This window comes from Callithrix jacchus, chromosome 22 (assembly GCF_049354715.1).
Source record: "Callithrix jacchus isolate 240 chromosome 22, calJac240_pri, whole genome shotgun sequence".
In the NCBI taxonomy this organism is placed as follows: domain Eukaryota; kingdom Metazoa; phylum Chordata; class Mammalia; order Primates; family Cebidae; genus Callithrix; species Callithrix jacchus.
In genome coordinates, this window is record NC_133523.1 from 46,597,984 (window position 1) to 46,609,801 (window position 11,818).

General features: G+C 49.5%; 1 protein-coding gene across 1 annotated transcript; it reads right to left on the reverse strand.

Moving 5' to 3' along the window:
* LOC103790078 (protein FAM90A27P-like) lies at positions 1–8,416 on the reverse strand. The gene is made up of 9 exons (XM_078359612.1): positions 8,398–8,416; positions 8,193–8,275; positions 5,492–5,596; positions 4,240–4,412; positions 3,327–3,504; positions 2,712–2,904; positions 2,519–2,523; positions 2,116–2,226; positions 1–1,036 (listed from the first exon to the last, which is right to left on the reverse strand). The coding sequence occupies exons 1-9, from the start codon at positions 8,414–8,416 to the stop codon at positions 104–106; spliced, it is 1,800 nt and encodes a 599-aa protein (XP_078215738.1). The 3' UTR covers positions 1–103.
* Positions 8,417–11,818: the final 3,402 nt, after the last annotated feature.

The following is an 11,818-nucleotide window of genomic DNA, read 5'->3' on the forward strand; positions in this document are numbered from 1 at the left end:
CAGTGACCCCACACAGGGCTGCCTCCCGCCTCTCCCCTTCTCAGCCTTTCAGCCACTCCCAAGTCATATGGGCTTGAGGCCAGGTCTTCCTGTCTTGGGGGTGTCAGTCACTGTCACTGTCCTCAGAGGAGGAAGAGATCTGGAGGTCCTCATAGAGGACACTCCTTGTGACCTGGGGACCCTGACCCTCAGACTCCTTTGAGAAGTGAGAGCTCTGACCAGAAGTCCAGTCCTCGGGAGGGCAGGATGTGGGGGGCATTCTGAACCTGGAGCTCTCCTGTCCCTGGCCCCCTCTCATGAAAGTGACACTGCCAGGCCTCCCTGGAACAGGAATGGGAGGTCCAGGCTGGAGGATGGGGCAGCCCTGGGCTGGGCCCAGGAAAGGTGAGCTGGCTGCGGGGGACTGGAGGTTGACTCTGGGGTGTTCAGTTGCTGTCTTAGTGGCTGCTGTCTTTGTGGTGGCCTTGGGTGCCTGTTTGGGTCCGAGTCCAGTTGCCACGGGGGGAAGCTGGAGAGGCTGCACAGCGCCCACATCAGGGAGCTGAGTTCTCAGTGTGGGGGTCGGGAAGGAGCCGAGTCTTGCTTTCTTTGTGGGGTTCTGGGGAGTCTGGATGGGGACCTGGACACGCTTCTTGCCTGCTGCCTGGGTTCCGGATTCTTGGCCACACTTTTGTCTGACATGCTGTGCTCTGGGTTTTGCATTTGCATTGGGCCTACCTTCTGCCTGGGATTTAAGGCCAGGACCCAGGGCAAACGTCTTCATGGCAGGCTGGAGAGCACCGTGGGAGGACACTTCAGGCCTGTTGGCTGGTGGCCTGGCGCTGAGAGCGGAGACTTGGTGGGAACTTGTCACAGCAGGGAGCTGGAAGGCAGTAATGTCCCCAACATGTCGCTTGGTGGGTCCACAGCTGCTCAGTTCTGGTTGCTTGCTTAATCTCGTCCCGGGTGTCTTGATGAGAGGCGGCGGACCTGTGGGCCCAGGGCCCTGGACAGATCTCTTCTTGGTATTGTGCACCGGCAGTGGCATGGTAGGGTGCTGCAGGAGAAAGCACCCCACATGAGACAGCTCAGCAGGAGAATCACCAAACTCCATGAAACAGGGAGCTCACATCACATGTGCAACCATATCCCGGTAGAAACTCTGTGAAAACCAGAAGCCAGCTAGGACAGAGGAAAATGGACAGGCTGACATCAGAAACAGAGGAGAACAACATGCATTGGGATTGCTTCTAAATCTGGAAGAAATATAGGGAAGACCCTACATAAGGAGACAGGATAGATGAAGTTAAACATCACAGAAAAGGATGTACAGAATGCTCACTTCAGGAATCGTGTGGGGGAAAGGAAGCCTACCATCAAGTTTGCTGTGACAATTGGATTTGAAAACTATAACTGTCTATATGTTGTCTGTTGGTAATATCAAGGGAATATCAATTCCACCACACAACGTGGAGACTGGAAATGGCAGAGCTCCTTTTGAAAGCAGATTTAAGAACATGTATAAAAATGAAGGAGGCCGGGTGCAGTGGCTCACGCCTGTAATCCCAGCACTTTGGGAGGCCGAGGCAGGTGGATCACGAGGTCAAGAGATTGAGACCATCCTGGGCAACATGGTGAAACCCCGTTTCTACTAAAATACAAAATACAAAATACAAAAAATTAGCTGGGCATGGTGGCGCATGCCTGTAATCCCAGCTATTCGGGAGGCTGAGGCAGGAGAATTGCCTGAACCCAGGAGGCGGAGGTTGCGGTGAGCCAAGACCGCGCCATTGCACTCCAGCATGGGTAACATGAGCAAAACACCGTCTCAAAAAATAAAAATAAAGAAATTAAAAAATGAAGGAGATGCCTTCTCCGCAGCCATGCCCCTAAGGCACCTGATCCGTCACTCCCCACGGGCACTGAAATGTGCCCAGCAGCATGTGCTGGCCAACCTGCAAATAAACGCACAGAAACCAATGTTTAAATGAAGAAGCTGGAAACTGGAGTGTGTGAAGTACTCACCGCAGTTCTCCTGCCTAGGTCTCAACCTAATCCCCACCCTCGAGGGGCACAGAAGTGAAGGAGTCAGGGGACCCAGAAGAGGAGCAGAGCAGGGGTTGGGGGGAGACTCACCCTCAGGTACCAATGGGCTTCCTCTGGCTCCTCCCAGGCTCCCTGCACTTTCTCTTGGGGCTTCCTGGGAAGTGTCTTCGTGGGAGCTTTGGTCTGCTGCTGCTGCTGCTGCTGCTGCTGGGGCCTGCAGAGGAAATCACTTTCACCGTCTGGACCCGCCTGACCCTCCTGTCCACACCCGTGACTGGGAGCCAAGCGCCCTCCCGGAGCCCAGTCCCAGCCCTTGCTTTGGGTGAGGGAGGCATTCAGACCTCCCTGAAATTTGCCAAGACGGCCCCTTCTCTCATCTGAGAAGCAGACCCACTTCTAGGAAACCCCGTCCCTGCCACGGCCCCAGGTTCCCTAAGTTCACTCAGACCCTGATGCTGCTGCCTGCCACGGGCAACATCCCCAGGTCTCCCACAGGCCCTGCCCTCTAGAGACTCGGCGCCGGAATGAGCTGGAAGTGTGGGCCCTGGAAGGCAGGGACCTCCATCCACCTCCATGTGCAGCTTTCCTGTCTGTGCCTAGAGAAGGCTGTGCAGAGCCAGGAGACGCCGTCTCATGGCTCCGACATCAGGCATCCTCCTCGACCCTGCAGAATCCTCACCTTGAACCTTGCTCCTTTTCTCTGTCATCCCTCAGAAAGGGCCCTGGAGCCTGGGGTAGCTGAGGCTTTGCTGGCTTCAGTTTCTCCCCCTCCTTGCATGAGCCCAGGGGCTGCAGAGGAAGGGCCCCACTCCACCTCCTCATGGGGCAGGTTGTGCTCCTGGCTGAGTGCCCAAAGGCCCCACAGTTCTTGCATTTCACCTGCAGGTGGAGGAGGATGGGGATCAGTGAGTCAACAGCAATCACAGGCACCTTCAAAGGTTAATAGAAGGTCTGGGTTTTGGAGGTGGATTATTTTGGGAGAGAGACATACGCCCATGGGCTGTCGGCTGCCAGGAAATTCAAGATGTGATCGTCCTCCCCAGAGCCCGTTTAACAGAGGGGTCCCGGGAGGAAGGATGAGGGTGAAGCAAAGGAACCCGGGTTTGAGGCTGTGGCAGACACCAGGCTGGACGTGACACTGGGCAGAGAATGGGCCAGTCTGCCAGCAGAGGAGAGCACAGAGCGGTCAGCCTGAGACCAGTGGGAATACCTGAGTCATAACCACGGGCCCCATGTTGAAGCCCACCCTCTGGGATCCGTGCAGACACCTTGGTTTCCCACATTTTCAAGCCCCCACTGACCCTGGATTCCTTCTCGTCTGCTGGGGGAGCCCTTGGCCGCACGGGTTTCCTCTGCTGCTTCTGTGGGTTCTTGGCTGTCCTGGGCCTCTGAGCCTGATGACGGATGGAATCACCTGCCACCTGTGGCAGGTCCTTGACTTTCTGATCAGTCTTCTTCATTAATTGGTTGTTGGGTTTCCTAGTCAAAAGAAAATGACAAAACACTACACAGACACCAGAGGAAAGTCCCTCCTACCCAAGTAGGGATGGAGGGACGCACTGGCCACTGAGTCACACCCACGGAACTTGGTCCTCTCTGAACCCAGGTCCCAGCTGTGTTATTTTGTGATTCTCTCCCTGACCTACTCCCAGAACAGGACATAGATTTTATAAACCAAAGGCCACTTGATGTTTTGAGTGAAATGAGACTTGCAGCGTAAATGAAGGTTTCTGGGCTCTGAGCTCAGGTGCAGTCAGTGCCTCAGAGCTGAGACTCTCTGCCATATTTATCAATGCCAACACATCTGTTGGCAGCCGACAACCACTGATTTTTTCCAGGTATTTCCAGAAAACCCACTATTTTATAGACTAGCTTCTCACTCAGAAAACCCACCAGAAGCTCAAAGCTTTGCAAAGCTTTCATATTCAACCTATGGGCCCTCGTGACGTTTCACGAGACCCCTGTGACCACACACCGCTTTTCACTCGGAGGCAGGCACAAAGCCTAGCGAGGACCAGCCGTCTGAGGATGCCTGTGACGCTGACCCATATGTGCAGGCTCACGCCAGGCATCGCACACATCACAGCCCATGTCATGTCAGGGGGACACACAGACTGGAAGCCCCCAAGCCTGTTCAGGCAGAAACCTTGAGCCCACACTGTGCTTGGGGAGACCCCAGGCCGCCCCCACCTTACTCCCTGGTCCTTGTCTTACCTCTCCTCTCGGTATCCACATCTCTGTGAAACTGTGGATGGCCGGTCCACGGAAGGCTGGCATCTTTTATTGGAGACACAGCGGGCGGTTGGATCCTCTCCTGACCTCAGAGGAAATCGCAGAAGAACCTCCACAGAGGCGAGAACAACCCATTTCTCTGTCATCAAATCAATCTAATGCAGAGAAAGGAGAATGGAGATGTGACTTGGGTTCTGCAGGCAGGATGAAGCCTCAGCATAGGAGAGGAAGAACTCCCAACTTCCTGAGGGGTTTAGAGGTAATGCTGGACAGTCTCACATTTCTTGTTTCTTTTTTTCTTTTTTTTTTTAAAGTCATGGCCGGGCACGGTGGCTCATGAGTATAATCCCAGCACTTTGGGAGCCCGAGGTGGGTACATCACTAGGTCAGGAGTTCGAGACCAGCCTGGCCAACATGGTGAAACCCCATGTATTTATAGTCTGTACTATAAATACAAAAATTAGCTGGACCTGGTGGCGCACACCTATAATCCCAGCTACTTGGGAGGCTGAGGCAGGAGAATCGCTTGAACCCGGGAGACAGAGTTTGCAGTGAGCCAAGATTGTAGCACTGCACTCTAGTCTGGGCAACAGAGCAGACTTTGTCTCAGAAAAAAAGAAAGAAGGAAAGATACATGCACACGTACAATACCGCAGCACAATTTGCAATTGCAGAAATATGGAACCAGCCCAAATGCCCATCAATCAATGGGTGGATAAAAACATTGTGGTACATATACATGTGTGTATATATATACACGCAATGGAATACTACTCAGCCATAAAAAGGAAAAAATTAATGGTCTTCCCAGCAACCTGGATGGGGTTGGAGACTATTATTCTAAGGGAAGTAACTCAGGAATGGGAAACCACACGCTCTATCTTCTCACTCAGGTGAGAGTTAAGCTATGAGGATGCAAAGGTAATCTCAGTTCTTTGCTCCACAGCCCACAAGGAGTTTGCTGATGACCTTCAAATGGCACCAAGAGCGACAGCCCAGCATATTGGGAAGTGCCGCTGTTCCCAGGTGGGAACCAAGGGGCGGGGGAGTTGGCACTTTCCCGTGTCCCTGTGAGGAATTACGTATGGATTTTAATGGGTCAGTGACCGTGTATGGAGGTGGCAAAACCCTGAATGTGACCGGGTCGTGGGCGGGGAGCCTGCTGCAGCCTTGCCTGAGGCCTGGACTCCCCCATTCCACCTGCGTCCCAGGTGGCCCCAGCTCCCGTACTCACATCTCTTTGTGGGATCCCACACTTCTTTAAGAACTCCTTCCCCTGTTCCATGGAGAGCGTGTTGGGGTCCATCTGTGCTGATCTTGCCTGAGGGATTCTGTTTCCCTGTGGAGGATAGAATATGAGATGCCAAATCCTTCCTATCCCTGGAATCTCCGAGGTGCAGGATGCTGTGGGCCCCGTGTCTCTGCTGCGGCCACCATGTTCCTAGGACTAAAGCTACATTTCCTGTCTTTCAAGCCACACAGATGCGCCCGGTGACATGACACCAATGTGAATGGGAAAAGCAGGTGATCCATGAAAAGAATTGTTCACCTGACTTAGTGTGTTTGATATGTGGGCAATGCAGGTCCCTCCTCTAGAGACCCTCAGGGCCAAACATCCGGAGAGACCGATCGTGGAACTGGCATCAAATAAAATTCAATACATTGAAAAATTGGATGTTTTAACCGTCTGTACATCAGCCTTATCTAAATTAGATGTTCCTTCATTTCATAACTTCTAATATTAAGGATGTTTTATACTACGAAGCATATTCCTTGAAATTTCTGAAATAAAACTCCTTGAGATCAAATAAGGTATTTAAGGGAGGCCGGGCGCGGTGGCTCGGGCCTGTAATTCCAGCACTTTGGGAGGCCGAGGCTGGCAGATCATGAGGTCAAGAGATTGAGACCATCCTGGCCAACATGGTGAAACCCCGTCTCTACTAAAAATGCAAAAATTAGCTGGGCATGGTGGCATGTGCCAGTAACCCTGGCTACTCAGGAGGCTGAGGCAGGAGAATTGCCTGAACCCACGAGGTGGAGGTTGCGGTGAGCCGAGATGAAACCATTGCACTCCAGCCTGGGTAACAAGAGCGAAACTCCGTCTCAAAAAAAAAAAAAAAAAAATCAACAGAATAATAAACGTTGTCTTGCTGTTAGCCCAGCACATGTAGACACAGCTCAGTTTAATCTTCACATGGACAAGACCCCTATATGAGAAAAACTTTTTTTAAAAGATGGGGCTTTTTCTGGGCACATTCTGCAGATGCCCTCATCTGTAATGTAGTAGCTTTTGGTGAACTCTTTCTTACTGCTCTCTACAACTCATCTGGAATTCTTTCCTGTGTGAGTTCCAAGGACCCTCTCTTGGGGTCTCCATCCAGTCGCTTTTTCTCCCCACAATAACATGATTGAAAAACATGAAATTGTGGGGAAGTGCTGAGGTGTATGGAGACAGCTTACAGACAGAACAGCAGGAGACGACATGATGAGAAGATGGAAATGGTAAATCGAACAGTAAGATGGAGCAAATGAAAAACAAATAGAATAAAACAGGAAAATGTACTCTTTATTTGGAAGCAGGAGTAGGATACATTACCAAGCAAAGATAATGAAATGTATCTTAATAGATCATATCAGGAAAAGAGAAGGCAAAAGGTCAAGAAAAACAAAAAAACTGATCAAGTACAAAAAACTGATTGCTGTATCAGGGGCAAACACCCTTGAAAATCTAGAATAAAGTGTGCTTTCCTCTTCAAAATCCAAATCACCAACATTGAGTGAGGAAACATTTTAAACTACGTCTTTAAGTCGAAACATTCTTTACACCACCGTTATAGACTCGGCGCTCACACCCTGTCTTGCTTGGCTTAATCTATGGCTAGAGGTTCAGGGGCCTGAATTTCCACTGGCTCCTAGGAAAGGTCAGTGAGTATACTGGAATAAAGGAGAAGTGAAGCAATCCCTTATTTAAAAGCCCTCCATCAAAGGCACCAGGTCTCCATAACTGCCCACCCAGTACCCACGCAGTTCAGGGTGCTGGGTAGGCATTCCTGGCAAATGTGACATTTATATCATCATTAAGATTTAAAAAATTTTTTGTTTTGCTATTTTTTTAATATATTTTTTTCTATCATTAATATTTCTGAAATGTTTTTTGAATCAGGCTTTGTCCTAAGAAATACTATTAAGCAATTAAGACATCTTCACCTCCACATCTAAAACCAGCCAGTACAGAGCTTTCTCTGTTCTATTTCTCCTGTTGGGGTAAACCAACACCCAAAATAGTAATAGACCAACCTGTCGTCTTCCTTCTCTCCAGCAGCCACTCAGGTAAGTGGACCTTTGGCAGACTCCACTCTTCACAGTGGAGCTTCCATGAGGAAGGGAGCAGAGAGCACTGAGGGGAAGGTCCCTTCTCCTGCTGGTATTTATAGTACCCCAGAGCCCCGAAGCCACTCCCCCTGGCTAACCCAATCATGGTGCGATCACATATAAGCTAATTACCTCTCCCTCTTTCTCCAATTGTTAGTTATTCTGTTGCTAGCGCTTTCTTTTTTTTCACACCTGTGTTCGTCCAAAACGAATAATATAATTTGCTGTTTGCCCTTCCCATAATTTTTAGTATAACCTAGAAATATGTATTTTGAACAACATACACGATTTTCTGCATGTCTACAATGTTCATGCACAAATCCGAATCCCGGCTCTCTCACTCCCTATCTCGCAAGGGGATGGGCAGCCCAGTCTCCCCATGGCAGGGAGCTCAGTGGAAACCAGGACTGGAGAGTGTGGCCCTTGTGGTGCCAAGGATAAGTGAGGCCTGAGAACAGCCTGGCTCACTGCAAGTCCAGGAATGGACCAGTCCAGGAATGTGCAGTGTGGCTATGGGGATGGGTCACCCAAACTCTTTATATATCCAAGGAATAAAAGCCCACCTCAGATGGGGAAAACTGCAGGAAGCCAACTGTCAATTCCAGGGACAGCGTCCGGGAGCGGCAGTGGATCTTGCTTTTAATCCCTGATGGGAACAGAAAGGCAAGCAGGCCTCCAGGGTGTGGACAGGGGCTCAGCACCTCACCGGGGTTTAGAGACCCAGGGTCTGTGCAGCACTTGGGGATTGAGGATGGAATGTAGACTCGCCTCTCTGCAGAGAAGACATGGCAGTTGATACAGTTTGGATGTGTGTCCCCGCCCACATCTCCTACTGAAGTGTCATCCCCAGTGTTTGACCTGGGGCTGGGTGGGAGGTGAGTGGGTCATGGGGGTGGTTTTCTCATCAATTGTTTAGCATGCTCCCCCGTGGCTGTGTCCTTTCCAGAGAGAGTGAGATCTCATAAGATCTGGGCATCGGCCGGGCATGGTGGCTCAAGTCTGTATTCCCAGCACTTTGGGAGGCCGAGGTGGGTGGATCATGAGGTCAAGAGATTGAGACCATCCTGGACAACATGGTGAAACCCCGTCTCTACTAAAAATGCAAAAAATGAGCTGGGCATGGTGGTGTGTGCCTGTAATCCCAGCTACTCAGGAGGCTGAGGCAGGAGAATTACCTGAACCCAGGAGGCAGAGGTTGCAGTGAGCCGAGATCGCGCCATTGCACTCCAGCCTGGGTAACAAGAGTGAAACTCCGTCTCAAAAAAAAAAAAAAAAATCTGGGCATTTAGCAGTGTGTGGCACCTGCCTCCTCACTCACTTTTGCCATGTGAAACGCCTCATCCTTCTTTGCCTTCCACCATGAGTAAGAGCTCCCTGAGGACTCCTCAGAAGCTAAAGCTGCCGTGCTTCCTGTACAGCCTGACGAAACATGAGCCAATCATCCTCTTTTCTTTATACACGACCCAGCCTCAGGTATTTCTTTATAGCAATGCAAGAACAGCCTGATACCGGAGTGTTCCCAAGAATTATCACAGAGAGATATCAGGGTGTGGGGTCCATCTGTCCTATTCAGGGGGGTTTCTCACCCAAGGCTTCCCCAACCTCTCCTGTGACAAAGAACAGCCATCCTTTTTGCATTTCAAGGTCCTTCTGCCTGTGGGTGCAGTGGTGGCATGGAGAAGAGAATACTGAGGTCATAATGTATATTCTCAAAACTCATAGGATTTCTCAAGATAATCTCATCTGAGGAAGAAACGGGGAGAATGAAGATGAAGAAGAGAAGGATTAGGAGATGGGAATGACGTATTCTCAGGTTCACATCCTGCCACATCCTGTGGGTCAATTGCTTGTTCTCCTTTTTCTCTGAAAACGCCATGTTTTTGTTTGGTTTTGCCATCAGGAAGAAATTGGCTTTCTGGAACTGTTTCCTGAAACTTTTTTATTTGCATTAATATTTTACCTCCCCCACATTTATATTAAAAATCCATGTACAGGCCAGGTGTGGTGGCTCACGCCTGTAATCCCAGCACTTTGGGAGGCTGAGGTGGGCAGATCACAAGGTCAAGAAATCGAGACCATCCTGGTCAACATGGTGAAACCCTGACTCTACTAAAAATACAAAAATTAGCTGGGCATGGTGGCACACACCTGTAGTCCCGGCTACTTGGGAGCCTGAGGCAGGAGAATTGCTTGAACCCAGGAGGCAGAGGTTGCAGTGAGCCTAGATTTCACCACTGCACTCCAGCCTGTGTAACGAGTGAAACTCCATCTCAAAAAAAGAAAAAAAGAATTAAAGCAAGGATTTCAGCAGTGACATGTATGAAGTACTCCAGCTCGCAGATCACAGATGTAAATACTGGCAACTATATCCTGAAGCACCAGGCTGGGTAGAATAGCTAAACATCATGGAGATGTCCGAGAAGTGACTGCTTCTGATTGCCTTAAATGTGTACTCAGTGCTGGTGGGGGTAGTGGGTGTGCAAAGTTTTGTCTGGTCACTATGTTCTCCTGAGAATAATGTTCACAACTGCCTTCTGCATTCCAAACAGTTTTCTTTCACTGGCAAACTTAAGTTAGATAATATGACATTTAAAAGCAAAAGTATGGGCCAGGCGCGGTGGCTCACGCCTGTAATCCAGCACTTTGGGAGGTCGAGGCGGGTGGATCACGAGGTCAAGAGATCGAGACCATCCTGGCCATGGTGAAACCCCATCTCTACTAAAAATACAAAAATTAGCCGGGCGTGGTAGCACGCGCCTGTGGTCCCAGCTACTCAGGAGGCTGAGGCGGAAGAATCGCTTGAACCCAGGCGGAGGCTGCAGTGAGCCGAGATTGCACCACTGCTTTCCAGCCCGGCGACAGAGTAAGACTCCGTCTCAAAAAAAAAAAAGTCTGGTTATGGCAGACTCAGTGAAGGGGTAACAGGTAGGCAATAGAAGGGCCAAAAGGTATCGGGAGAGGCTGAGAAAATACATTTGTGTGGAACATGGAGATTTTAAATATCGCTCATATATACGGTGAATTGTGTGCCTAAGAAAACACTTAAGCTGTTACCTTTGGATGATCTTTAGGCTCAACACAAACAGAATGTGAAGGCAAAGGCAGGGTTGTTAATGGCCTGGCTAAGCATTGACAGATTGCCCCTACTCAGAGCCAATCTGAAAATATTAAGAGTGTTTTTTCTTCCTCTTGGTCTCCTCTTCCTTCTCCTCTTCCTTCATCTCCTTCTTCCTCTTCCTCCTCCTCCTCCTCTTCTTCTTGCTCCAGGCATTCAATGAGATCTCTGCTGAGCCCCAACAGGACTATTACACTAATGAAAGAGACACTACAGTGACCACACATGACAACCAGGAGAATCTTCACAAAAGTAGTTTATAGAAGTCATTAAACAAATTACAGCCCACAACAAGCAGTGACAACAAACCCTAGAGAAGGGGAAGACTATGATTCCCAGAGTTCCACTGCCCAGTTTTGAACAATAACAGTAACAAAATGACACATGCAAAGAAACCCAAAATTATGACCCATTCACAAGAAAAAATAAGGGAAGCTTCAGATGATTCCAAGACATTGAATTTCCTAGACAAGTGAATGGATAATTTAAACATGTTCAAAGAGTTAAAGGAAACCATGAACAAAGAACCAAATGAAATGAAGAGAATGGTATTTCACCAAGTAGAGAATACCCACAGAAATATGGAAATTTTTAAATGATGCCAAGTAGAAATTCTGAAGCTGAAAGGTACAGTGACTGAAGTGAAATTCACTAGACCAGCTCTGCATCAATTCGAGCACTTGGAAGAAATAATCAGTGAACATAAAGATAGATCAATTGATATTATTGAGTCTTGGAGGCAGAAGCAAAAGAAAAAAAAACTGAACAGAGCCAGAGCTCATGAGGCCTGTGCGATCGTCAGTCATATTTCCAAGGTGAGCATTATGTGAATCTGCCTCTCAAGAGAGGAATGGGTGTGCGGATTTTAAAGTCTAGAGACTCCCAGACACCAGTGCGGAACACTGTAGACTAGCAGTGCAAGTTTCAAAGGGGAAGACGGAAACCCTTCTTACTGACGCGTGACCTCTCCGTCCGCTTCCGGGTTTGCGAGCCATCCCTCTCCTAGCAGGGCGGGGCGGCGCAGGGGGCGGGGCCGCAGCGTGAAGGACCAGCGCCTGGACCATGACTGGTCTC